Genomic DNA, 23,949 nt, shown 5'->3' on the forward strand with positions numbered 1-23,949 from the left:
ACCATCGACCCTGCAGCTGGACCCGCCCTGAAACCTGGACAACGTCCACAACACAGCATCGCACGTCCATGACAGGGGGCCACGTGGGCACTTGTTAAACGCAGTCTAACGGGCTGGGGGAGGGGGGTCCGCTATGGGCCAGGAAGGTACATTTGTTCTAAGGGGCCTCATGGGGCTTGGACCTGGTTTGAAGACCCTCATTCTAGAGCACAGGTCCCCAACCCCCGGGGACGCCAACCAGTACCGGTCCATGGCCTGTCAGGAACCTGGCCACGCAGCAGGAGGTAATCGGCAGGAGAGTGAGTGAAGCTTCGTCTGTATCTGCAGCCGCTCCCCAGCGCCAGCGTCACCGCCTCAGCTCCGCCTCAGATCGTCAGGCGTCAGATTCTCATAGGAGCTCCGGTCCCCGGTGCCACAAAGGTTGGGGACCACAGATTCAGCAAGCCAAAGAGGAACAAACAAGGACAAGATCGTGCCAGGAAGCAAGAGGCATCTGAAGGTTAGTTTCACTTTACTCCTGCACTGCGGTCCACATAAACAGCGCCTCAAATAACTTGAAAACCTTTATGAACCCATGTTTAAGTTTTTTACTCTCCAAATGTAATACAACTCTTCAGCTAAAACAGGAGTAATGAGACAAAATGGTTCTGAAAAGTACAATAGAAAAATACTGTTCACTGGTTTATTTCTCCAAATGAGCGACAGGCTATTTACAAATAAGCAGATCTCCAATGACGTATATTAAAATGGCAAATCCGTGACTGTTTGAAATCTAAATGATAAAGAAATTTATTAAGGCACATTTGATCCGTGAGTTTAAAACAAACTTTCTGGTGTAATGACAGATTCATTTCACTTTTGTCCCCAAAACAAGTGAGCACCAAAATTGTCAAAGAACACTTAATATTTAGTAAAACAGGAAGGAATGTGAAATTAAGGAGGGAGGGAAGCGTTTTCGAAAGGAAATCTTTGGAGATCAGTTTACCACAAATAAAACACACTAAACGTACTCCCGATACACATAAATACTAGTAACTAACAGGTAAGGTACTTGAGAAATGGCTGTGCTCTAAACAATGAATATTAAATAAATTAAAGATATTTCAGATACGAACGGTAATTAGAGAATGAAATAGCCCATGGAGCACAGACAGGATGACGTGAACGGAAGCGAATGCGTTTCTTCCCAATGCTTTCATCAGGGTGGGTTTTGTTGTCTCTGTCTCGGCTCGTGTGCGTTAGATTTAGTACCTCGGTTCTTCCTTGCCATTCTACACGTGAATACTGCACTCTTTAATGAACGGGGTCGGGAAGAGAGAAAGTACCAAATCCTTCTCGGAACTGAATGCCAGGTCCACTTCAGGCCACACGAATTACAAGAGCAGCCGTGTGAGCGCGCGGTGTCTCCTCACTCCCTGGACCACAATGAGCACAAGAACACTCTGGAAAACTCTCTCGAGGACGACGATACAGCTGTTATCACATTTCCTTATTTTACAACTGGAACACAGAAGGTCTTTAAAAAAAAAAAAGTCCTCGGAAAAACACAAAAGGTAGAAACTGTGCAACGTTAATGGTTACAACAAAACATTTACCAGTTACAGTGTTTTGTTACGATAATACTTTGCAGGAACTGTCATATTTTCTGCCATGGGACTGTAGCAAAGGGGTCTGAAAAGAAAATGTAACAACAACAAAAAAAAGTTTCGTTCCTTAGGTACATTTCAAGTCACAATTAAGCAGGTCCGCTACGTAATGTTCAGCAAGAAATGTGTTCGAAGGCAAACATGATCACATTTTGTTCAAAAAACTCAATCTTCAAGGAGTCCTTTGTAAGAAAATCACGTGTAAAATATATCCTTGTAGGGACTTCAAAACCTGATCGTACAAAAAATTTTGGAAAAATAAATTAGATAATTAAAAACGTTTTTTCCAGCAGGGCTGGACATCAGGCTGTCCTCACTGAGCCGTTATTATTGCTGCTTTTACTGTAACTCGGGTCGTTTTTTTCCAGCCACATTTCAGCCAACTGCTGCGTAGACCCATAGGTGGACGCTTTGGACCCCAAGCACATTTTGTACTGTTTGGGGTCCAGGTTGGGGTCACAGAAGACAGGGTGGTGGACGTGAACGACCCCTACCTCCTGGCTCCTGAAAGTCTTCAAACCCGCGTGCACGACCTTGTTGAAGAGGTCCACGTCCTCGAGCCCCCAGCCCTGGATGGACACATCGAAGCCGCCGACCCGGACCAGGTCGCCCTTGTAAATGCAAGTGATGCCGAACCCATAGTTCCTCCAGAAGCCGGTTTTCTGAGTGAAGGCAAAATGGTTGTCACTGGGAACTTTCCCGCTATAAACAATCTTTGGATCGTACTGGCTGAAGATGATTGGAAAATATATTTGCTGGCCCAGAACGGTGTTCGCCCGGCAGCGCTGCAGGAACTCGGCGGTAAACACGAGGTCGACGTCGCAGAAGAAGAGCAGGGACTCGTTACCGAACTGGGACGAGCCCACCTCCAGGGCCAGCGCCCTGGAAAAGTCGCCGGACACCGGCAGAACCTGCATGTCGGCCTTGGGGTACTTGGCGCGGTAGTCCCGCATGAGCTCCACCTGCTTGGCCTTGTCGGGGTTGGAGTCGGAATTGAAGAGCAGGACGACGAGCTTGACGTTCTGGTTGGGGATGAGACACGTCTTCTCGAAGTTGCCCATGAACCTCACGAACATGTCGAAACGCCCCGACAGAGGGATCAGGATGTTGATCTTCGTTTCTTTGGGTTCTTTGTGCTCGTTCTTTGAGCCGGGCAGCTGGAAGGGGACCAGCTTCTTGAGGGAGTTGGACAGGAAGGACAGGGACCCGGACTCCTGGTTGATCCTGTCGGCTAGGTCCTGCGCGTCCAGCTCCTCGTGCTCCACGAACTGGGCCCTGCTGAAGGTCTGCTGCAGGTAGGCGTGCCGGCGCACGGGCACCGTCATCTTCTTGCCCTTGTGCTTCTTGTAGAGCAGCAGCAGGTCCAGGATGTACTCGGCCCCGTACACGGGGTTCACGCGCCGGTAGCCGTACTGCACCTCCTTGAAGTCGATGACGCGGCCCCGGGTCTTGGCGTTGGCGTTGATCATCTCCATGACCTGCATGACGATGTCGTCCAGGGCCTCCCGCTGCGCCGAGTCCATGCCCCGCCGCGGGGGCTGGCCGTCGGCGGCCGAGTACAGGTGCTTGCCCGTCAGGAACTCCCACTCCAGGACGTCCTCCCGCTGGCGGGGCTGGAACCGCGTGAAGGAGGGCGGGACGCCCAGCCGCAGGTCCTCCTTCTGCACCTCGGTGCCGCTGTACCGGCCCATGAGCACGAGCTCCCGGTGCAGCTGCACGGTGCGGTGCCGCAGGTCCGCGATCTTGCGGCTGAGCACGTAGCTGTGCAGCCGGTACTGGTAGGGCGGGTTCTTGTTGGGGTGCAGTGTGATGGCTCGGTGGATCTTGCTGTTGTGCAGGTCTCTGATGTAGCCCTTCTTGTTCTGCTCGTAATTCTCATAGAAAAGCTGCTGCATCTGGCGGGAAAGGAAAGAGATGGCTGTTTTAGTGCTGCGTGACCGCGTGCCCCTCTGGGTTTGCGTGTTCTTACATTCCTGCATGCGTTTAAACAGCTCTAAACGTGAGGGATCTCTGCGTCGGCCGCACGGCCTACCGCAGGCGCTGGGGCCGCCCCGCGCACGGCAGCCTCGTGAGAGCTGAAGAAGCGGCAGAGATGCGGGAAGAAACGAGGCGGCCTCCGCGGCCGGAGGCGGCCAGGATGACTCCGCGAACAAAATCACGAGAAGGTTCTCCCGCAGAGAGAGAGCGGGCGCGTGAGGTCACAAGGCCACTGCAAGTGCGCACTCTGAAAGCCCCTGAAACGTCGACTCGTCCCCGAGTCACTGGGTGTCCCTCGTGTGGGCCGGCGGGACGGGGTCGCCTTGCTTGGCCCCAGGTCACCGGTACCAGCAGGGCCCGTGTGCGGGGGCTGACAATGTCACCGAAAGGCAGGCGGAGGGGCTTCGCCACCCCACCCCGCACCCACTCTGTCCCATGACGCGGGTTTGGGGGGACACAAGTCTCAGGTCCCTTGGCCAAAACAGAGTCTGCTCCACCCGGTTAACAGCGACGGTGCGTAACCCACAGGCGCCTGTGCCCCCTGCACCACCCGCGACCTTGGCCCCCTCTCGCCAGCAGCCGGCTGCGAAGCCGGGGCGGGTCCTCGCCAGACCCCACCTGGCTGACGCCGCGGCTCGACCTTCCGGCCCCCGGCACCGTGCGGAAGGAAGCGCTGTTCAGCTGCCCTCGTCCCCGCAGCCCGGACACAGGCGGAGCCCGCAGCGCGTCGGAAGCGCGGACGCGCGCCGGCCCGGCTCCCGCCCAACGCTCCCGCCGCTCGACAGCTCGCTGAGGCGTTAACGGTAAGTGGCCGAGTCCCCAGGCACAGCCAAGTGTCGAGAAGCCACTGGATGTCGTCACCGTGAGGACGGACAGGCCACCAGACCCTGGCTAACTACGTCCAGGGACACAGTTGGGTCCCTCGAACCGGGACATACTCTTACACATAAACATCGGCAGCACGTTTTGAAAAACCACACGTGCCTTTCCAGACGAAGGCCGTAGCTGTCCTTTGTTTCTCAGTCCCTGGAAGCCCGAACGTGTACCTGCACGTTTTCGTCTCGGCCGTCACCCCACGTGCTCGGCTCCCCACCCCACACCTGCACGGCGGCTCCAAGGTCAGGGCTGAGGGTCCCTCGTGAAGGCCCGGCCTCCGGGGCGTGACTGACCGCACAGGCCATGTCCCCACACATCCTCAGGGACAGACCCTCAGAGCGTCTCCGTCCCCGTCTGTGGCCACGCCTGGCACGGCGGGAGAGCCCCAGCTCTGCCCGGAACCCGGAGCGTGAGCTGAAGGCAGCAGCGCGGACCCGAGCCCAGCACCGAGCGGCCCGCGGGAGCCCTGGCCCCTGGGGCACTGCGGACCGGGGCGGCTGACCCGCGCTGCGGGGGTCGCGGGCGCGCTCTGCCCGCACGCCAAACGCTGGCTGGAAGGGGTGCTGTGTGCAGTGCGCACTTTAATGAAGGAGAAGAAATCTGCTGCAAGACAAGAGCGATCGAGCGTGTGAGTGCGTGTGTGTGTGTGGGGGGGCGCTTATTTTATTAAAAGGCCAAGTCTACGCCCCCACCTGCGCCATCCCCAAGGGCTTACTTGGAACACCAACTAATACTGCCACAAAGGAAGTGTTTAGACAAAGCAGCCATCTGCCTGGCGGACCGCGCGGAACGCACAGTCGATGCCGGTGAGGCAGCTGCACCTCGAGGGGCCGACGCGGACAGGTGCGCAGCCTGAGTGACAGGCGGGCGTGCACGTCCGTGGCAGGGCGTTAACGGGGCTCCCGCGAGCCTGCCCGGGTCGGCTTCCGGTGGCCCCTTCTGGTCGCTCCGCACAGCTGGCGGTCCCCCCGTGGCCGGGGAGCCACCTGCTCCTCCTCGGTGTGGCGGCGCGGGCCAGGAAGAAGGGAAGCGCAGATTTCGGAGAAATGCATTTTGGAGAGAAATGTGTTTTACGAATCACTTCGAAATTAAGAATGGGGAATACAGAGTATAATTTAAGGCATACGTTTTTTGTAACTTTTGGTAAATTTGTTTGGGTGACTGGGTAATAGCATTAAGACAATAGGGTAACATTGGTTCTCTCTCTGACTTGCTTCACTCAGCATAACACTCCCCAGGGCCATCCCTGCTGTTGCAAATGGCCATACTGCACCTTTCTGTGGCTGAATAATATTCCACTGAATACATTAAGCACCTCTATCCAATCGTCTATCGTCTATCGAAGGACGCTTGGGTTGTTCCCATTATCTGGGCTACTGTAAATGATGCCGCGATGAACACAGGGGTGCAGGTATCTTTATGAAAAAGTGTTTTCGAGGTTTTCGCGTTGACGTTCGGAAGAGGGATGGCTGGGTCACATGGCAGCTCTACATCAGTTTTGTGAGGAATGTCTGTGTCCATCAGAGGCTGCACTGATTACAATCCCACGGACGGCGCACAGGGGTTCCCTTCTCTCCGCATCCTCGCCAACACTTGCTATCGAAGCAAAGATTTCAGTGAGATATGACGTCCAGGGAGAAAGACCCAGGAACCTCCGATTCCTGAGATGGAGGCGGGGGGGGGGGGCGGACAACGGAGAAGCGGCGGCTGGGTGTCTGGCACCTGAGCTAGGACTCGGGCGCCCAGCTCGAGGGCAGCCGCTGGCTGTGAGGACACGACACTCCGACGGACGTCATCTGGCCCCTTCGCACTGCCGCCCCAGGTCACCCGGCCCACCGGGTCACGCCGAGTCTCCTCAGCCCTTGTGGATCTCGTTTCTGCCGCTGCAGTCTTTCGGGCACCGGCGTTTGGTTGTAGAATCCCTTGTAACTATCTCTTCAAATCGTCTTTTGCTTTTACCTTGACTCGTGCCTGGCTTCTCTGCTGTTCTACGTTTTCCTTTCAGGATGCCTGGCTGCATTCGAGGCGGCATCTGACGGGTGAGATGAAAGGGAGCCATTCTGCTCAGACTCTCGAATGAGAGACCTGGGTCAGGGAGCTGAACGCCCACGCCCCCCACCCACCGTCCCTCTCCCCCTCAGGGAACGGCTCATCCCTGGCTCGATAAGATGTTCCCCATCGACCAGATGAGATTTAATCTCTGAACTCCAGGCAACTTCCTGGATGCGATGGGCATGAAGTCCCCAGTCCTGAAGAAGTACGATCGCATGACTGAAGTGAGTTCTGAGCAATTTTCTGGTAAGAGAAATAACAGCTCTCTGGAAGTTTAGAATATAGGCACCAAGATTAAGAGAGAAAACTACAGAGACATTTACTGCCCTTGTGCTGACGGTAAGGTGCTAAGGCCTGGGGGCAGCTCCTGAACGTCGGGTCTCACGTTTTCTTGGATGAGATGACCGTGTCGCGTTAGCGGCTCCTTCGAGGTGAAGGACTCGGCTCTCCCACGCTCGTTTTGGGACCAGTCGCAGAGCACTCTAAAGTCTTCCACCCGGCCATTCTGATGTGGCCAAACGCGTCACATGAGAACGCTGACAAGATTCCACCTTCTCAGAATCGAAATGCGCTTAAAGCATTAAAGGGTAACAACACAACCCAATGAACCGTTTCTATCCTATAAAAACGAGCCTCTAATTCCCCTATAAATCAAAAGTTTAAAGATGTGAGATTCGTAACAGATCATTTTAATAACTCCAGGGGTAAGAAATATGTATCATTTTGTTATCAAAACACTTTGAGTAGTACTACATCTAGAATTTAGGAGGATTTTATTATTATAAGGCATTTCAGTGATCTCTAATTTGGCACATTGGGGGAATATTATAAAACATAAAGTTAAAAAGTACTGCAGAAAAAAAACAAATGCATGTGGGTTATTTAATAAACACGAGGTTATTCCTCACTCAGAACACAGGGGAGAAGCTTTAAGCTGCACACGGTGCCACCGATGGCTTCATTCAGTGTCCCGTGTCCATAAAACAGCCGTTCGTCTTTGTTCTCAAAAGCGCCCCCACAGTCCTGGACTCCGGCAAAGCCTCTCCCTCACTGCGAGGACTGCCAGGACTCTGAGTCATTCTACGGTAAATCTGAGCGGAGCTGACAAACTCCGAGGTCACGCTGCTCCCAGGAACTGCGAGCCCAGCTGGGGTAGCAACGGCCACCACATCCGACGTCCAGGAAACACCTCCCTCTGCGGTCCTCACTGGCAGACGTCCTCCTGGTCCTCTGCGGCGAGGGCCACCACCACGCCGCGCCGACCGCTCACATCAACCTCTCCCGCGAAGCGCACGTTTCAGCTGCATCTGCGGACGCTCGCTGCTCCGCACCAACGGCTGTTTCAAATTCTGACTTACACAGCATTTCGATTCATTACAGAGAATTTCTTATCTCTTGTCCTGAAAACTGGCTCAAAGAAAGTGTGGGTTGCCTGAATGTCAAGTTAACTGGTGGTCATTTCGAAATAACCAGATTCACAACTTTTAAAGATTTAAATTAACCATTCTCATATACCTACAGGTAGGGTTTCCAGACAGTTTACTGTCTGAAGCAGACCTTTCGAGATGAAAAAACAAATCTGTTAATTAGGCCAAGACCGCAGGCGTAAACCGGGCCTGTCCCCAGCTCCTGGACACATATGTGGCTACCCTACATGTCTCTGTTAGGTCTTTCCTAATTAATTTTGTGTAGGCTTTGCCAATTTTCATCCAATTAAAGTTCAAGAATTAGCTGCTATGTATTTTAAAGACACCATTCAAAAAAGTAAATGTTTTATGAGAATGAAGCTCGGTCTCTAATGGCAAAAATGAGAACTATATGCATGTGTCTTGAACAGTCAGCGTTAAGTTCTGAAATCTAAATATCTTTTAGAGAAGCCTGACGCATTTCAAAACAATCGAGACTTAAGCTTGGCCGAGCAGAGCGAGCACTGTGGCAGTAATTTAATACTCCTACACAAGACAAAAGCCAGAGCGATCACGCGAAATCAAGAGCCTGCAAGCGCGTGCTCGTGGTCTGGACTGTCAACGCCCGGGCAGTGGGAGGAGGGAGCCCTCGTCCGCAGTCAGAAAACTCACCTAAACCCCCACAGCTCGACTCCTTCCTAGAGTGACCTTGGGGGGGGTCATGGAAGCTTTGCAGGGGCCGCCGTTTGTGCTCCCCGCAGACAGAGACGCGAAGGCGGCAGCACCATGGAGGATGAGTGTGCACGGAACTGTCTTTAAACGCGCGAAGCCTTATGCAAACACAGCACCGAATGCCTTCGGAACACTGCCCTGAAAGGCAAGGGGCCGTCGGGCCACGCAGAAGAGGGCGAGCGTGCACGCAAGACGAAGCATGAGGGGGGCGGCTTCACAGCCCCAGCCCGGGCCTGCTCGTGAGGGGCGCCACGAAGGGCCGCCAAGGTCACCAAAGCCTCCACTCTGTCCCCTCCCAGGGCTTCCCCCTGACTCCAGCCGGCATGCGACCACCTACCAGCTCTCGGCTTCGACCAAAGAAAATCTATGTGATAAACTAACTTAAGCTGCAGTCTAGGGGATCGCCACCCCCCAAATAACCCAAAACACAAATAAAAGTAAAAACGGAGTTCCGGGGGCAAGGCGGGGGAGGGGCACCAGCTGGGGGGAGCGGGGAGACGGGCGCACGGGAACAGCCCAGTGCCCGGGCGGCTGGAACCCTCTCGCAAGCCTGAAGTGCGAGCCACCGGCTCGAATCGGGGCGAGCCGGAGGCAGAGAGGGCGCGGGCCGGTCCAGGGCGTTTAGAGTCCATTCCTGATTTGTTGTAGAACATTACTTTCTAGAAAGGCATTTTATGCTATTCCTACTTGCCACACTGATCAAGTGATCTCTCTCATACACACACACACACAGAACCGAAAACACCCAAGGACTCCAGCAGCCGTCAAACGGGAAGGGCCCGATGACGGAGGAGCTGGCTCGCGATGAGGCCCACGACGGTGACTGGGAAGGAGCAGGAGCCCCGCCCGGGTTGGGCCACGCAGGTCGCGGCCCGCACAGCGACCGCTCCAGAACCCCAAAGGATGCACAGTTTCTCTCGCACACCAGAGCCGGCCCTGTCACCATCCGCCGTGCACGCGGCGCCGAGTGTTCCCACGGCTGGGACCCCCGTAGCAGCGGCCCCACGGTGTCCCTGGCCTCACCTTTCCCCACCCTATGGCTTAACGATGGATTGTCCCCTGTGGCTTGACACACGGCTCGGACGTCCCCTGCCACCGAGCCTGGCCCTGAGTCTGCCGGTGGAGGCCCTTATGCTCACCCATCACGAGCCTGGTCCGGCATCCCCTCCGGGCTACTCCCATCTTTGTCCCTGGGTTGCTACCGCCACCGGAGGACCCCGCTGCCTGAGGGACAGCTCTGTGAAGCACAACGGACCCCAGAACTGTCAGGCAGCCCCTGGAATAATGCCCAGACTCTCCCTCAACGCCCTCGGCGGGACTGAGAAGGGAAGGCGGGTTCTGACGGTGTCCAGCTGACAATAAATGTTATTCCAATGGCCCAGCTCCTAGGGGCGTGTAGTGGCTGCCGCACAGGCCCCTGGACTCAGCTGCCCTCAGGGTGCAGGCTCGGCTTGCCCTGTGGGTGTGTCACGCCTCACCCAGGAAGGACAAAGACAATAGGGGACTCTCGCTTCCCAGTTGTCATGCGAAGGTTTGCTTTCTCAAAGTTTCTTTCACAAAAGATAAGAAAAAATTAGACAGGAGAGCTTGGAGGGTGGAAGGAAAGGGACTTTCTAGGGGGTTTGGGGTGAGCAACTAGAGCTTTAAATTCCATAGTGTTAAATTTCCAAATTAGTGACACAATTAAACATTTCAAAACACATGCAAATGAAGGAACAAAGTCAGTACAATGGAGCAGAGTCTTTTCAACAAACAGTGCTGGAATAACTGGACAGCCACAGGCAAAAAAAGAAATCAATTCAGACAAAGACTTTAAACCCTTCAAGAAAATTAACTCAAAATGGATCGATCATCTAAAAGTAAAACACAAAACTATAAAACTCCTAGAAGAGAAAACCTAGATGGCCTTGGGTATATGATGACTTTTTAGATAGATATAACACCATGAAAGAGATAACTGATAAGCTGAACTTCACTAAAATCACAACCTTCTCTGCAAAAGATACAGCCGAGAAAATGAGAAGATAAGCCACAGACAGGGAGAAAAGATTTGTAAAAGACAACTGATAAAAGACTGTCATCCACAATATACAAAGAACTTAAAATTCAAAAATAAGAAAACCACCAACCTGATTTAAAAATGGACAAAACACCTTAACAGACACCTCACCAAAGATATACAGATGGCGAACAAGCATGTGGAAAGACAGTCAACATCATCTGTCATCAGGAAATTGTGAATTAAAACAATGAGATACCACTACACTCTTATTAAAACAGCCAAAATTCCAAGCACTGGCAACACCGAAGGCTGGTTGGGCCGCAGAAGGACGGAAACGCTCAGGCACTGCTGGAGGGGGGCAGCCCGGCCCTGCGGCCCTGGACCGTTTCTTACAAACACGCTCTTCCGTGAGAGGGGGCCACGGCACTCCGTGGTATTTTCCCATATGAAGCAAAAGACTTTTGTCTTACACATGGATGTGTGTAGTAGCAGCTTTACTGACAATTTGCCAAAACTAGGACATAACCTTGAAGAGCATGATGGATAAATCACCTGTCCATCCAGACAGTGGCATATTATTCAGCAACAAAAGGAAGTGAGCTATTAAGCCATGAACAACACGAGGAACCTGAAGTGCGTAGGACTAAGTGAAAGCAGCCAGTCTGAAAAGGATGCACACTGTGCGATCCCAACTCTGCGACATTCTGGAAAAGCCAACACTACGGAGACAGCAAATGGTCGGTGGAGGCCGGGGGCCGGGGGCGGGGAGGGATGAACGGACGGAACACCAAGGATTTGGGCGGCAGCGTCGGTACAATACCATCACGGTGGGGACACGTCGTCACACCTCTGTCCAAACCGCAGGACGTGCGGCACCAACGGTGCCCCCGACGTCAGCTGCGGACGCCGGGTGGTGCTGCTCATGTGGGCGCTGCACACGTGCGGGGAGGGGGGGCATGGGGTCTTTCTTTACCTTCTTTCTGCACAATTTCATTTTGAACCTAAAACTGCTCTTTAAAAAGTTTATGAATTTAAAAACTACGTAAGCCACTTAATAAAGAAATCTCCAAATGATGTGTTAAAGTGGACTCGGGGAAAACAGTTCTCCTTTTCCTCTGGCTTTTTATTTATAACCAGTTCCTTCACCTGCTCCTTCCTTCACCCGTCCACCCACCGCTCTAGGCAAAACCTTTAAAGGAACACGTAAAATACAGCAACTTTCAAATTCTTTGTAGAACGAAGTAGGTGGAAATAAAAAAGTGATTAATAACTCACGATGAGTAAGATCTTTCAGACAGTAATCTAAACTAAAAAGCCCTATATAAAAAGAAAAATATTTTTTGAGCATTGGAGCATCCCCATGAGACACCACGCTTTTTCCCCTTACTCTCCCCAAATGTGCGCTGATTTTAATCCTCACAATGTCAAACGCATTGGGGTGAAGACTGTCCTGGTCCCAGGCACCCGGCCTAAGTAACTGCCCAATAAGTGCTTGCTGAGTAAATGAACAGACATCGCTTCTGCCATGATGCAGATGAGGACGAAAGACCCATCGCGGGTAACGACACCTGAGCGTCTCCGGCCAGTGTTCAGACGTGACAAGGGAAGAGAAGCGCCACACTCGATAAACAGAGCAACACCCGAAAAAGAGAACACACATTCAGCACACTGAGCGCGACTGCCCGTCGGACACCCCATCTGCACCCCCAAACCCGACGCCGCCTATTCCCAGACGGCCTGTCAGGGGCCTGGCCGGCTGATCAGACAGGGACCCTGTCTAGCTCTGCGCCCACTTCTCCCTCAGCCGGCGAACACGGTGACGAGGGCTAAGAGAACTGGACTTTTAAAATATGGATAATCTAATGCAAAAGGAAAAGCAGCCTTGAAAGACGACGAGCTGGAACTCTCAGAAAACGCACTATCCCCATTTGCCCCACCAACTGAGGCTCCTCGCAAACAGGCCTCATGTCATCTCTGGGGCCCGGCGCGCAGCAGAGGCTGGCACGGAACAGAGTCCCTTAAGAAACATTATCCAAATGATAAAATGTTGATAACCGAGGATTTAGTGAGCTAACGGGATAACCGTCCCACACGTCCGGAAACCTACCTGCCCTGCACAAGCGTTCAACAGAACCCAGCAGTTAAACGAGAGGCAACTCTTCAGTACTTGATTTAAAATAATGCTTATTATGCCCAATTTTTGTGACTTTAAAACATTAATGATTAACATCTGTTGGAAGCTACGACAAGCATTTCCCACGCAGTCGCTCGCTGACGCCTATGAGGTTGCCCTGGAACTTTCCACACTTGAAAACCCAGGAGGCTCCAGTTCACACGTTTGGCAACCTGCCCTATGGCCCGAGCCGGGTCACTCTGCGGCTGGACCCGGGCGGGCCCCACTCTGGACAGCCAGAGGTGCTCTCCGGGCAGGTGGCCCAGCAGGGGCCGGGGCGGGCGGTTCGCAGGACACAGGTGACAGGGGCGGCAGCGCACGGCGGTGCTCGGTGGGGGGAGACGCGGGGGAAGCGAGGCGCCGGGGGCGTCGGGGACGCTGCGGGCCGGAGGCCAGAGCGTGCGCGGTGCCCGTCGGGGACGCTCCCGTCTCCAGCACACACGACTCCGCCCCCGCGCACAGGCCACACGAGGGAGCGAGAGCAGGCAGCAGGGCCGCCTCGCCGGGGGCCCCGGGGCTGCTGTCACGGCGGCGTCCTCGCGCCCCCCGTCTGCCCACGGAGCTCGGGCGGCGGGGCCGGAGCGTGCCGTGTGCGCGGGCACGTGAGGACTGCGGCGACATGACCGGGGACACAGGTTTAAAAGGCGGAAGCGACGACCCCACGTTCCTGAGCAAATCTGTGAACGCCACGGAACCAACTCGCGGTCAGACTAAGCGTAAGAGCAAAGAGGAGTGGGCCGGCCCCTGCTCGGTGAGGCGCGGCGCCCACATTCCCGGTGCTCAGGTCTGGCGACAGCAGCAGCCGTCCGCACTGGGCTGACGAGAACCTCCAGGAACCTTCGCTTCCCGAGCAAACCCACTCCCCTGGCCCGTCTGGCACTGAGCCCCAGCCCCGGGCGGGGGCGGGGTGCAGGGGGGGAAGGGCCACTGCGGGACGGGGACAGTGCCCCGCCTCCGGCGTGGATTTCCACACCGCCCTCTCCACCCACTTCCTTCCTCCTCCCTCGCAGCCGGCAGCCGCCCCGCCTTGGCCCTGCGCCCCGCCACGTGGGATCCCGATGCCAGCCCGCTCGTCCTTTAAAGTGGAAGTGACTCAAAAGGACTGTGCAATCTTCCCCCAGAGCCGTCTGGAGGTACTTACTGCGTCTGCGGCAGTAAAGCCAGGACCAGTTACGGCAGTTACGTGACCTTTAAGTTAGAAAATGGGGGCTGGGGGGGGGGAGTTACTAAATATAAGATTGGGTGACTTTTGTTTTATTATTAACACTTACTCTTGCATGGGCCTCAAGTTCTCGAAACTGAAAGTAAACGAATGAGAAAATCCACTCGAGGGACACTGTGTCACCACCTGCCTCTCCTCCCGTCTCTCTCTAATCCCAATCATGCCCACGGAACGGCCACGGGCGCCTCAGGTACACGTAGGTGACTTAAAGAGCTTCAGAACGATGCGCTGTCACTACTGCATCTCGAACGATCGCTGCGGGGTTCGCCCCGCGGCCAGCACGGCTCTCGCCACCGCTTTGCCCTGGCATTCCTGGGTCCTGGGTCCTGTCACCACGAAACACGACAGCAAGCGCTGGAGAGAGCGAGGGAACCCCCTCTGACGCCCGTGCAGCGGCGTTGAGCCCAGCCACCCGGAACCTTCCGCTGCGACGCGGGGGGCCACTGCAGCGCACACGCACGGTCCCCACGTCCCTGCACACCCGCCCTGTAGCCTCGCCTGTTTCTGGGGTCAAGCGCAGCCTGCGACCCTGTGTGTGCACGAACCGGCCGGGGTGGCGGCGACAGGGAGGGCCAGGAAGGGTGGCGGTGGGGTGAGCCCCGTGCCTTCGGAAAGGCAAGATTCTGCTTTTACGAGTATGCTTCTGAAAAGGCTGCCAGAAAAGGTATTCCTTGCCCTGAAGTTTCGAACTGGTTCCAGAGTATGTGAAATAAAGGGGGTTCTCGTGAATGAAGCAGAGTCCACACGGCACACCACAGGCCCGGGCGGTGATGAGGCCTGCGGTTCCCAAAGTGCCATGCTGCAGGACTATTTAAGTCGCTTATGGTGACAGTGTTAACCTTTTTATTATAAAGCAATAGACATTCGTTACAAAACACGGAAAAAAGAGTGAATCACATACTCTTGCTGACATTTAAAAAAGATTCCTTCTAAGGAACATGCCCGCACTAAGGTGAGAAAGTCGGTATATTCTGCACGCCCTACAGCGTTTACAGACTTAGCAGCACAGCGAGTCCTCACTCAACACCATCGACAGGTTCTGCGACTTCAAGCAAAACGACAGACAACAAAACCAACTTTCCCACAGGCCAATGACATAAGCGACCCCATCGCTGTTGTAACGAAACGATTTCATTCCCAGATCTGCTATACATCATACCTGGGTAATCATTCTACTCTGACCATCTTTTTTCCCTGAAATAGTTAACATCACTAACAGCTAAATAATCAAGCTCTTCTACTACTTATCGATTAGGCCTCTAGCCAAAGAAAAAGACACTAGAATGATAAGCTACAAGAAAAGCAAAAATTCCGGACATGTTAATTACAGGCTAATGGTAAAAGAATAAGTCACATGCCCACCAAAGGCTAGAAGTACAAACTTTTTTCATCAAGAAATTGGGGGGGGGGGGTGGATTTGAAGAGAGAATTTCACATAGATTCTAATTCAAGTTACACACGGTCTTGACATGTTACTCACTACAAATTATACATAAACATACCAAGCAGATGTACATGTACAATAAGCACACTCCTAATAAGCAATACGGTACTGACAAAACCCTGTAAACGTGGGCTATTCGAGCGGGAACAAAGACCGCTTTGCTTCCCAGCCTCTTGGTCAGGCGTTTCCTCGCGGGCCATCCTAACGCTGGGCCCAAGGGTCACACGGCACGGCAAAGGCAGCGGGGAGGCTCATTACACAAGCCACGTCCGCCAGCAGAAATCAGAAAAACTCGGAGGTCAGAAGAAACGTAAACTCTAGTCAATCTATCCAGCAATTAACTGTTGTTACTATCTTAGGATCCAATTAGTGCCAAAGTAACAGAAAAGCCACCACACTATAACATCACCAAGTGTATTACACACTGAGATCCACGATCGATATTGTAAACTATAGAATAATTAGCCGATGTGAGCAAAAAAAGGTCATAATTTAAATATGACCATTCTGATTTCTTTTCAAAAGCATTAGTCTAACTGAAACGATGCATGTTTAGTTTTAATTATGTTAATCTTTGTTTTACCCTATTCATAAATATGTATATGCATCTATGCAGATATTTGAGAATCACAAACTTTGCTTTATTTCTTCCCAAAGGTGGCATTAGTCCAATATGAGATTCTCCTGAAATTATTGATAAATCTGACCGCAAGCCCATTCATTATAGTCCAGGTTTAAACGTCAGGTGAAGCTTTGGTAATAAGGCATTCTCATACTCCCCAAACGCCAGTCTCATCCCAAATGCGTCTCTGGTTTCAGTGCTATGGTGGGGTAAGGCTAAAAGCCACAAAGTCCCATCTGGATGATTTGCTAAGTTCCACACTATATTGTGAAAATATCCCCAAATCTTTGTACACAACTATTACACGGAATGATTTTCTAAGAGAGAAAAATGTAGGTGAAGTATCTAAGGACAGCTCAAATTATGGCATTTACAGAAAGTTAAATAATAGAATCATCATAAGATAATGACAACATAAAACCAGAACTACAAATAGCATATGCTGATGACCAGTTTTTAACAGGCGATGATTCCGCCAATGGAAATGCTTGTGAGACGCCTATTTCCTATTTGGCTCTCAAATTAGGAGCTTTTTAACCTAAAAGTCAATTGAGTTGCATTGTGTAATTGCATTTCTTAAATGTCTGACCTGCCATGGTTTCACAAAGTGACATTCAGATGCCAGGCACTAGCAACCTAAGAAATGAGAATGCAGTCCACAGAGAGAAAGGCTGCCCTGAATTCTCTACGGGACACAACGGTTTTTTTGGTCATGTGGCACAAACGGTAACCTGGCTGCGGGACTCTGCCCTTCCTTCCTCCATGGTGACAGCCCGTGGCCTGGCTCTGGAAGTCTGCCTCTGCCCAGCTACGCGGGGGAGGCGATGGGCCGCTTTCGCAGGCCGGCCTCTGTCTCCATGAACCACATGAGCCCAGGGACGGACTGTGAGTGAGCGCAACTTTGCAGGTGACATCTGACCAAAAAATGCAGTGGCGACTACTGTTTCCTGAGCAGAATCTTACATACTACTTCAGGTAATCTCATGCCAGCCCTAGGACTGATTCCTAGGTCAGAGAAAAAAGAGCTTCGAGAAACTGACTGAACTGACCAGGAAACAGCAAGCGAAGGTCTAAAACACCAGGTCTGTCAGGAGGGCAGAGGCTGGTAAGGCGCAGCCCACAGGCCAAAGCAGCCCGCTCTCCAGTGCGCCTGGGACCCAGCCGTGTGCGTTTGTTTGGCTGCTGCCGATGGCCGCCTTCGATGGGACGGGGACCCTGCGGCCCACAGAGCCTTCATATTTATAGTGCAGCCGCCACCCCGGTGCTCCCAGACTGGATGTCAGCCAGGCACATGCAGACTCTGCCCAGGCCAACCCTGTTCCCCGCCACCCGACCCGCCACTCCTGACCAGCTCGGGCTGTGTCTCCCCAACACAGGACACCCCGCTATACCTGGGCAAGTCATACCTGTGGCTTCCTACCCTTTCAGTTCTAACAGAACGCCTTCGCACACACACACAAAAGGAATTTCAAAACTGAAACTTTGCACAAATTCTTTAAACATAATACATTTAATTCAAGCTAAATTAAAAACCCGAACGTTAACAACACCGGAAGCAGAAAACACAGAGCCTCAGCGTCGGTGTGCCTTATGCTTCGTGGTCAACGTTCACTCTACTTTGGTTTTGTGGATAAAAGGCAGTTTCGAGAAACTAAAAACAGACCTAGCACACCCCAAAATAGAACCCTCAAAGACCACGAACAGCAGAGCGTGTTCATTTTATCCATTTCTAACCGGAGTTACAGCTGCCTCAGCAACTGGATAAGAATGAGTCACGAAAGCTCTCTGAAACGTCACTTTGAATGTGGGACGGGGAAAAACGACTCGTGCACTCGATCCATTTCACGCAACTAACATTCTGTGAGCACCCGCCTGAAGCCAGGCACAGTCGTACAGCTACCTAACATTCTAGAGCATAAAGTCAATATTTTTTGGTTCCAAAAACTCATCGCCATTCAGGTGACAATCCAGGTTGAATTAAGACAAAAATGTCACCATTTGTACTCATTTCCTGGGCCAGCTTACTTCTAGACTTCTTTTTTTGGTGTTCATGAGTTTTTTAGTTTCAAGGTAAAAATAAGAAGCTGTGACCAAAAAAAATGCTCGCGATAAACAGAATGTTCACAGTTTGCTGCGCAGTAACACTGAGCGTGACTGGGAAGTGTGATGCCGAGACGAGGCGAGAAGCGCGGGCCTGCCCCGCCCCGGCTGGGTGTCCTCGAGCCGGCCGCAGTGGAACTGTGGACATCGAAGTCCCCGCAGGGTCACGATTCAGGGCAAACTGACAGTGTGGACATTAGGAGACTCATTCGAAGGCAGTTCTTGACTACAGTAAAAACAGGCCCTGACGAGACGTCTCCCTGAAGGGCCCCTCGCCCACTCCTGCCCTGCTGTCCCCAGCCTCGCCTTCCCTCAGCGTCATCAGGCATCTTTCAGATACGGAACACGCTGCTCACGCTGCTCGCTGGCAGCACAAGACACCCCGACAGAACAGCTCTGCGGAAACCCGTGGCCCCCTCACATTCCAGCCGCCTCGGCAAGGCCCGACCCACGCAGCTCTCTGGCTGGGCCAGGAGGTCCCCCTCCCCGGGCCTGGAGGTCCCCCCTGCATACACAGATGCAGCCCTCCCCGGGCCGGCCTCGCTGGCTAAATCCCGCGCACCTGGGACTCGGTCCCCCCCTGAGCCCGGTCCGCAGGGGGCCTGTGCGCTTTCTGCCACACACTGTCCCAAGCCTGTTGCTTACACAGGATCTCCCGGGGTGTGCCACAGGTGCATGCGCGTGTGCGTGCTGGGGGAAGGTGTAAGAGGAGACGCAAGACAGATCTCTCCCAGTTCACTCCCCAGAAGGGGCACGACGCAGAAGCAGCAGAAACGCCGATCACGCCCCTGGCGAAACCCACCGCATAGAGAACACCTGAGGCTGCCGTGTAGAGAGAGGAGCCTCAGATTCTCGGAAAGACGGGCCCGGTGCTGCCCGCCCCGGCCCGCCTCCCGTGAGCATCGCCGTGAAGGCGCTCGGCGGCAAGGATCATCTCAGAGCCTGTGGAACGAGGCGGGGGACGAAGGAACAGGCTGGAAAGGGTGGCATGAGAAGATGCCTGGGGACGGGCAGGAGGCGGGTCAGCAGCGCCAGCTCCACTGCGAATGTCCCTTTCGGGCTAATCCAATGCGGCGACCGGACGCGGCGGGGGCTCCTTCTCCAGGACAACGCAGGCCGGCGCCGCCAAGTCCAGGGGCCAGACCTCAGCCCAGAGCTGGTGCTGAGAGTCACGGGACGGAGAGGTGACGGGTCAGAAGTGCCAGCAGCAGGACGTGCAGGCGGGCATGCCCTGGCAGCTCTGGGGGCCCTGGCTGGTAGGGACCGCCCTTCCCTTTCTAGTCCAGGGATGTCTTCTCAGACACCAGCTAACCGGATGGAAAGGAGATCGTCACCGTGCACCTTTTCTGAACCGAGCTCGAGAAAGAACTGGAGGCTGCCTACGTGCCCTCCCGGCGGTGACAGGAGGGGCTAGACGTGACCTCGAATCAGCAGCCAGGGCCACCCTGCCCACCCCGCAGGCCACACTCCTGCCACCTGGTCCACGGGTTGAAGCCATACGTCCAAAAATATGACACAGGACAAGGGAAACGCCATTTAATTTCAGTGTAAAGCCTTTACTCACTCTAAGTACTTCTAAGAAAGCAAACGATTACCAAAACCCCCAACATAAAACTGCAGGGCACAAAAACCACCATCTGGCGGAGTTAAGATACCACCGTTTGACAAACATCAGTAATTCAGGTACGAGTCAGCGAAGGAGGCTAAGATTAGTGGATGGCGGTTAGAAGAGGCCTAGGAGGCCTCATGGCCTCAAAATAGCTTCCTGTAAAATATGCAATAATTACAAAGGAAAAGTAATTTTACAGTGGGGCTCAGCAAGGAATCAAAGGTAGACCTGCCAGCTGGGGTCACACTGACAGCATGTGCCTCCTGACGTGAAGCGTACTAAGAAGGACACACGTCACTCAGCCAGGGAGGCTGCAGATAAAGCCAAGCTGCGGGACCCTACAAAACGCTGCAAAAAAAACAAAAAACGACTGGCTGGCACTTTTTGACAGGGTCGAGGTTAAAGGACACTTAAGGGATGTGTCACGTAAAAGCTGCATGGGGTCCTGGACTGCACCCGGAACGCCTGGACGCTTCTGGTTTTCCCTTTTCTTTTCTTTTTTTAGCCATGAAAGACGTTACTAAGACATTAGTGAAATATAAATAAAGTCTGTAGATTAGATAATAGTGTTATGTCAATATTAATTTCCTGGCTTTGATTATTGTGCGATATTTACCTGAGTGAACGTCCTTGTTCTTAGGAAATATGCCCTGAAGACTGAAGGACAAAGGGGGCAAATGTCCGCACCTGACTCTCAGATGGTTCAGGGAAAACCACGTGTGTGTGGTAAATGTTACCCAGGAAATCTGCGCCGAGGGACACGGGAGTTCCTGTTACTATTCTTGAAATGGTTCTAAGTCTAAAATTATTACAAAGAAATTACCAAAAAGAGTGGTTAAAACTCCATCTACCAAGAAATAGATCATGAAATTGTGGTAAGAGATTTCTTAATCATTCTTTAGCTATTCGACGAGATTTTCAGACGTAGAAAGCATGAAGCTTCTGATTTGCAAAGGTTTCGATATTTTATCTTTTGAATTTTTCCCCTTTTCTTTTTTTAAAGTAATCAACATGACAATCCTTCATTATATTCTTTGAGGTTTCCTGGACAAAAACCTGTTCCTATTTCTGTCTCTAATTCATCCTTTTCTCCTGCTGTGCTGTGGGCATGACATCCCTTTATTATAACCAATAATTTACGGTGCCTCCCAGGCGCTGAATTACACTACACGCACTGACGACTCAGCGGGGAGACCAGCAGATCCGGGAACCAGCACGCTCGGCAGTCGCGTAAGAAACGGCCTGGTCCTTACAGTTCCCCTCGTTATACACAAAGTGGCTATCGATCTCCAGAGTCCGCGAAGTGCCCTGAAGGCGGGTCAAGCACAGGGCTCGCCCCATCCCAGGCTACTTGCTGAAACGCACCTGCTCCACCCCGAAGGGCGCTGTGATAACAAAACCAACCCGACGTTTCTAGGGCTACCTTAGTCGCTCTGACATTTAGACACACTTATTTTACTCAAAGTGACACACGTGATTCCGAAGGTGGTTTAATTATTTGCTCTACCTCCCATGTTCCTGTATAGCTAGTGACATGCTCTGCCTTTAAGATAGCAGTATTTAAGGTCGTTTTATTTTTGATGAAAGTGACATAGTGTTTGCGTGACTAAATGAGAAGTTCACTTTCAAACCCAAACCCAGGGTGGCTGTCCCTTCTCTCCCCGGGCAGTCCCTGAGCAGAGGCGCATCTAGGAAACACACGGAGGCTGCATTGGCCGGCAGGGTCAGGCCCGCGGGTCTACCAGGGACTTGGGAGATGTGGTTCTTGAAGTCACATGACCCATTAAAAAAGCCCGGAAGCCAGTGTGACAGGGTGGGGGACGGGAGTGGGGACAGGGCACCTCACAGCGCCCAGCTGGTCACCCATCCACGGGGCTCGGAAGGTGACGGCATGCCGACTACAAAGGCCTCCCAGGGACAAGGTCTGGGACAAAGAGGCGTTCATGGGGCCGACCTCGGACGCTTAACAAAGTACTCGTTAACACTCGGGGTTCAGCACAAAGTTAGTAAACTGCGAAAGCTAGGAAGCCAGGAAAGAGGGTTTACACCACATCAACCGGCTGAGGAAGAGAAGAGAGGATCAAACAGACCTCACAAGCTGTGAGAAAACGTGTGGCTTCCTCACGCTGCTCACAGAGGCACCGTGATGGCACAGGGGAGGAGTGGCCGGTCCCCAAAGTGGGCCCCCGACAGAGACTGAAGTTCTCTTCACATTCACACCCGTAAAAAGTCACACGAACTTCTATTACACTCGACACGATACCCTTATTCCCTTTGTTGTAAAAACATCTGCCCCCCTCCCAGACCAGATGTAGAATGAACGTGCTGGGGACGGGGACAGGGGATGGGGACAGGGGCCGGGCTCAGCCTCCAGCCACTCAGCTCCACCCTCACGCATCTGCGTGCCCGGACACCTGGACACCCGGACGCCCTCCGGCTCTCAAATTAAAATTTCACTTGAGAAACAAGACCAGACAAGAGAAAACAAAAGCGAAAGCAAAGAAACCTAGGGGGGAAAATCCTAATGGGATGCTCCGGCCCGTTTCTCAGAGTCCACTTCTGACGAATGCTTTTCACGTTAACACAGTGTTTACAGCCAAAATGAGAAAGCAGCCCTCACTACCTAAAATGGGAATGAAAGGCCTTTCTTCTATACCTACCTCATTTCTGGAAACAAAAAGTCTTTGGCCCAAAGAAGAGGAAAGAGTTACACCCAAATAAAACTTCAGAATGGGAAGAATTGGCATCACCAAGTGCTTCTCAACTTTGCCAACAAGAACATTTAAAAATGATTCATCCTAATTTTGAGAGTAAAACTCGCGATGCCAGTTCGTTGCTGGCAACTATACACTCTGGTGCTTTATATACTATTTCATGTCAACGTTAGCAGAAATTTTACTTACATATCCAGGTGCCTTCACGTGTTAATTCATCAAACATTTCAGAGGCTAACACATGAGCCCCTGAGAGAGATACGGAAACGGGTACGACAATTTCCTATCTACTAGGAAAAAGGCAGAGTAGAACGTTTGGTGCAAAGAAACACCCAAAGAAAATAGAATATACTATCAAAACATAAATACTGTTTTTGCAAAATTTACCAAGAGGTTTGAAAAATAGTCTATAAAGGATAGCTATGGTGCTATGTGATGTGGTCAGGTATTACCAAGAATCAAGTCACCAAAATGACAAAAGCCTATTTCAAGATGGACTTCGGCTTCCTGCCCACCCGCCACCTTTCTCCTGAAGTAAAAGCCGCCCCTGAGGGCGTACGGCCAAGCAAAGTGGGGTCCCACTGGGGTGACAGTAGCCGAGCACAGCAGCCCAAAAGCTATAGAAGCCAGCAGGAGCTGCACTAGATAATTCTGAGATGGTTTAACCACAGGCAAATAGGAAAGATTACAACCCACTGAGTAAAACAGGAACACAATACTCATATGAACACAGACATGAATAAGTAAACTGGAAGAATAAGCTTTTCCTTACTTCTGACAAATAAAAGGAGAGATGACTGGAATCATAAAATCACAATGTGGCAGTCACCACAGTAATAACTGATTCAGCCAAGGAACATCAACTATTGCTAAACCCGGTGGGTGAGAATTTGATGAGGAACAGGATATCGACACAGTGTCAAAGCACCTCTCCCGAACGACACTTATTATCGAAGGTAACCTGCAGCAAAGAAGTCTGTAGATGCCACCTCAGACAAGTGATTGCCGTTAACGCGACTCAAATCAAAATCATGACCTGTTAGAAAACAAGAAGAACACAACTTCTGTAATATTGCTGCCCAAAATGCACAACCTGGATCTAATCACCAGGAAATGATAAATGAAGTTCAATTTATAGACTGATGTGCGTGCTTCCAAGTCCCTGCTGTCTGTCCTTGGGCCTCAGTTTCCTCATCTGCAATCGGAGGTAACAGCACCTACCTCCTGGAGTTGTCCCAAGAATAAAATGAATTAGTGCCTAAGATAAGTCACTAAGATAAGGACCTGGCACGGATTTCAGCGGTGACTCTTGGTGATTTTTATGATCATAACACAGATTTCTGTCAAATTCACTCCTTCGATAATTTTTCTAAG

The 23,949-nt window shown here is 52.2% G+C and overlaps 1 protein-coding gene across 1 annotated transcript in view; it reads right to left on the reverse strand.

Annotated features, from left to right (window-relative positions):
• Positions 1–573: 573 nt before the first annotated feature.
• Positions 574–23,949, reverse strand: part of CHSY1 (chondroitin sulfate synthase 1) — a 50,245-nt gene continuing 26,869 nt past the window's right edge. Inside the window, exon 3 of the mRNA XM_016154906.2 lies at positions 574–3,541. Coding sequence (XP_016010392.2) covers positions 1,949–3,541 — 1,593 coding nt within the window. The 3' untranslated portion in view covers positions 574–1,948. The remainder of the gene's footprint in view (positions 3,542–23,949) is intronic.

This window comes from Rousettus aegyptiacus, unplaced genomic scaffold, assembly GCF_014176215.1.
Source record: "Rousettus aegyptiacus isolate mRouAeg1 unplaced genomic scaffold, mRouAeg1.p scaffold_m13_p_14, whole genome shotgun sequence".
Lineage (NCBI taxonomy): Eukaryota > Metazoa > Chordata > Mammalia > Chiroptera > Pteropodidae > Rousettus > Rousettus aegyptiacus.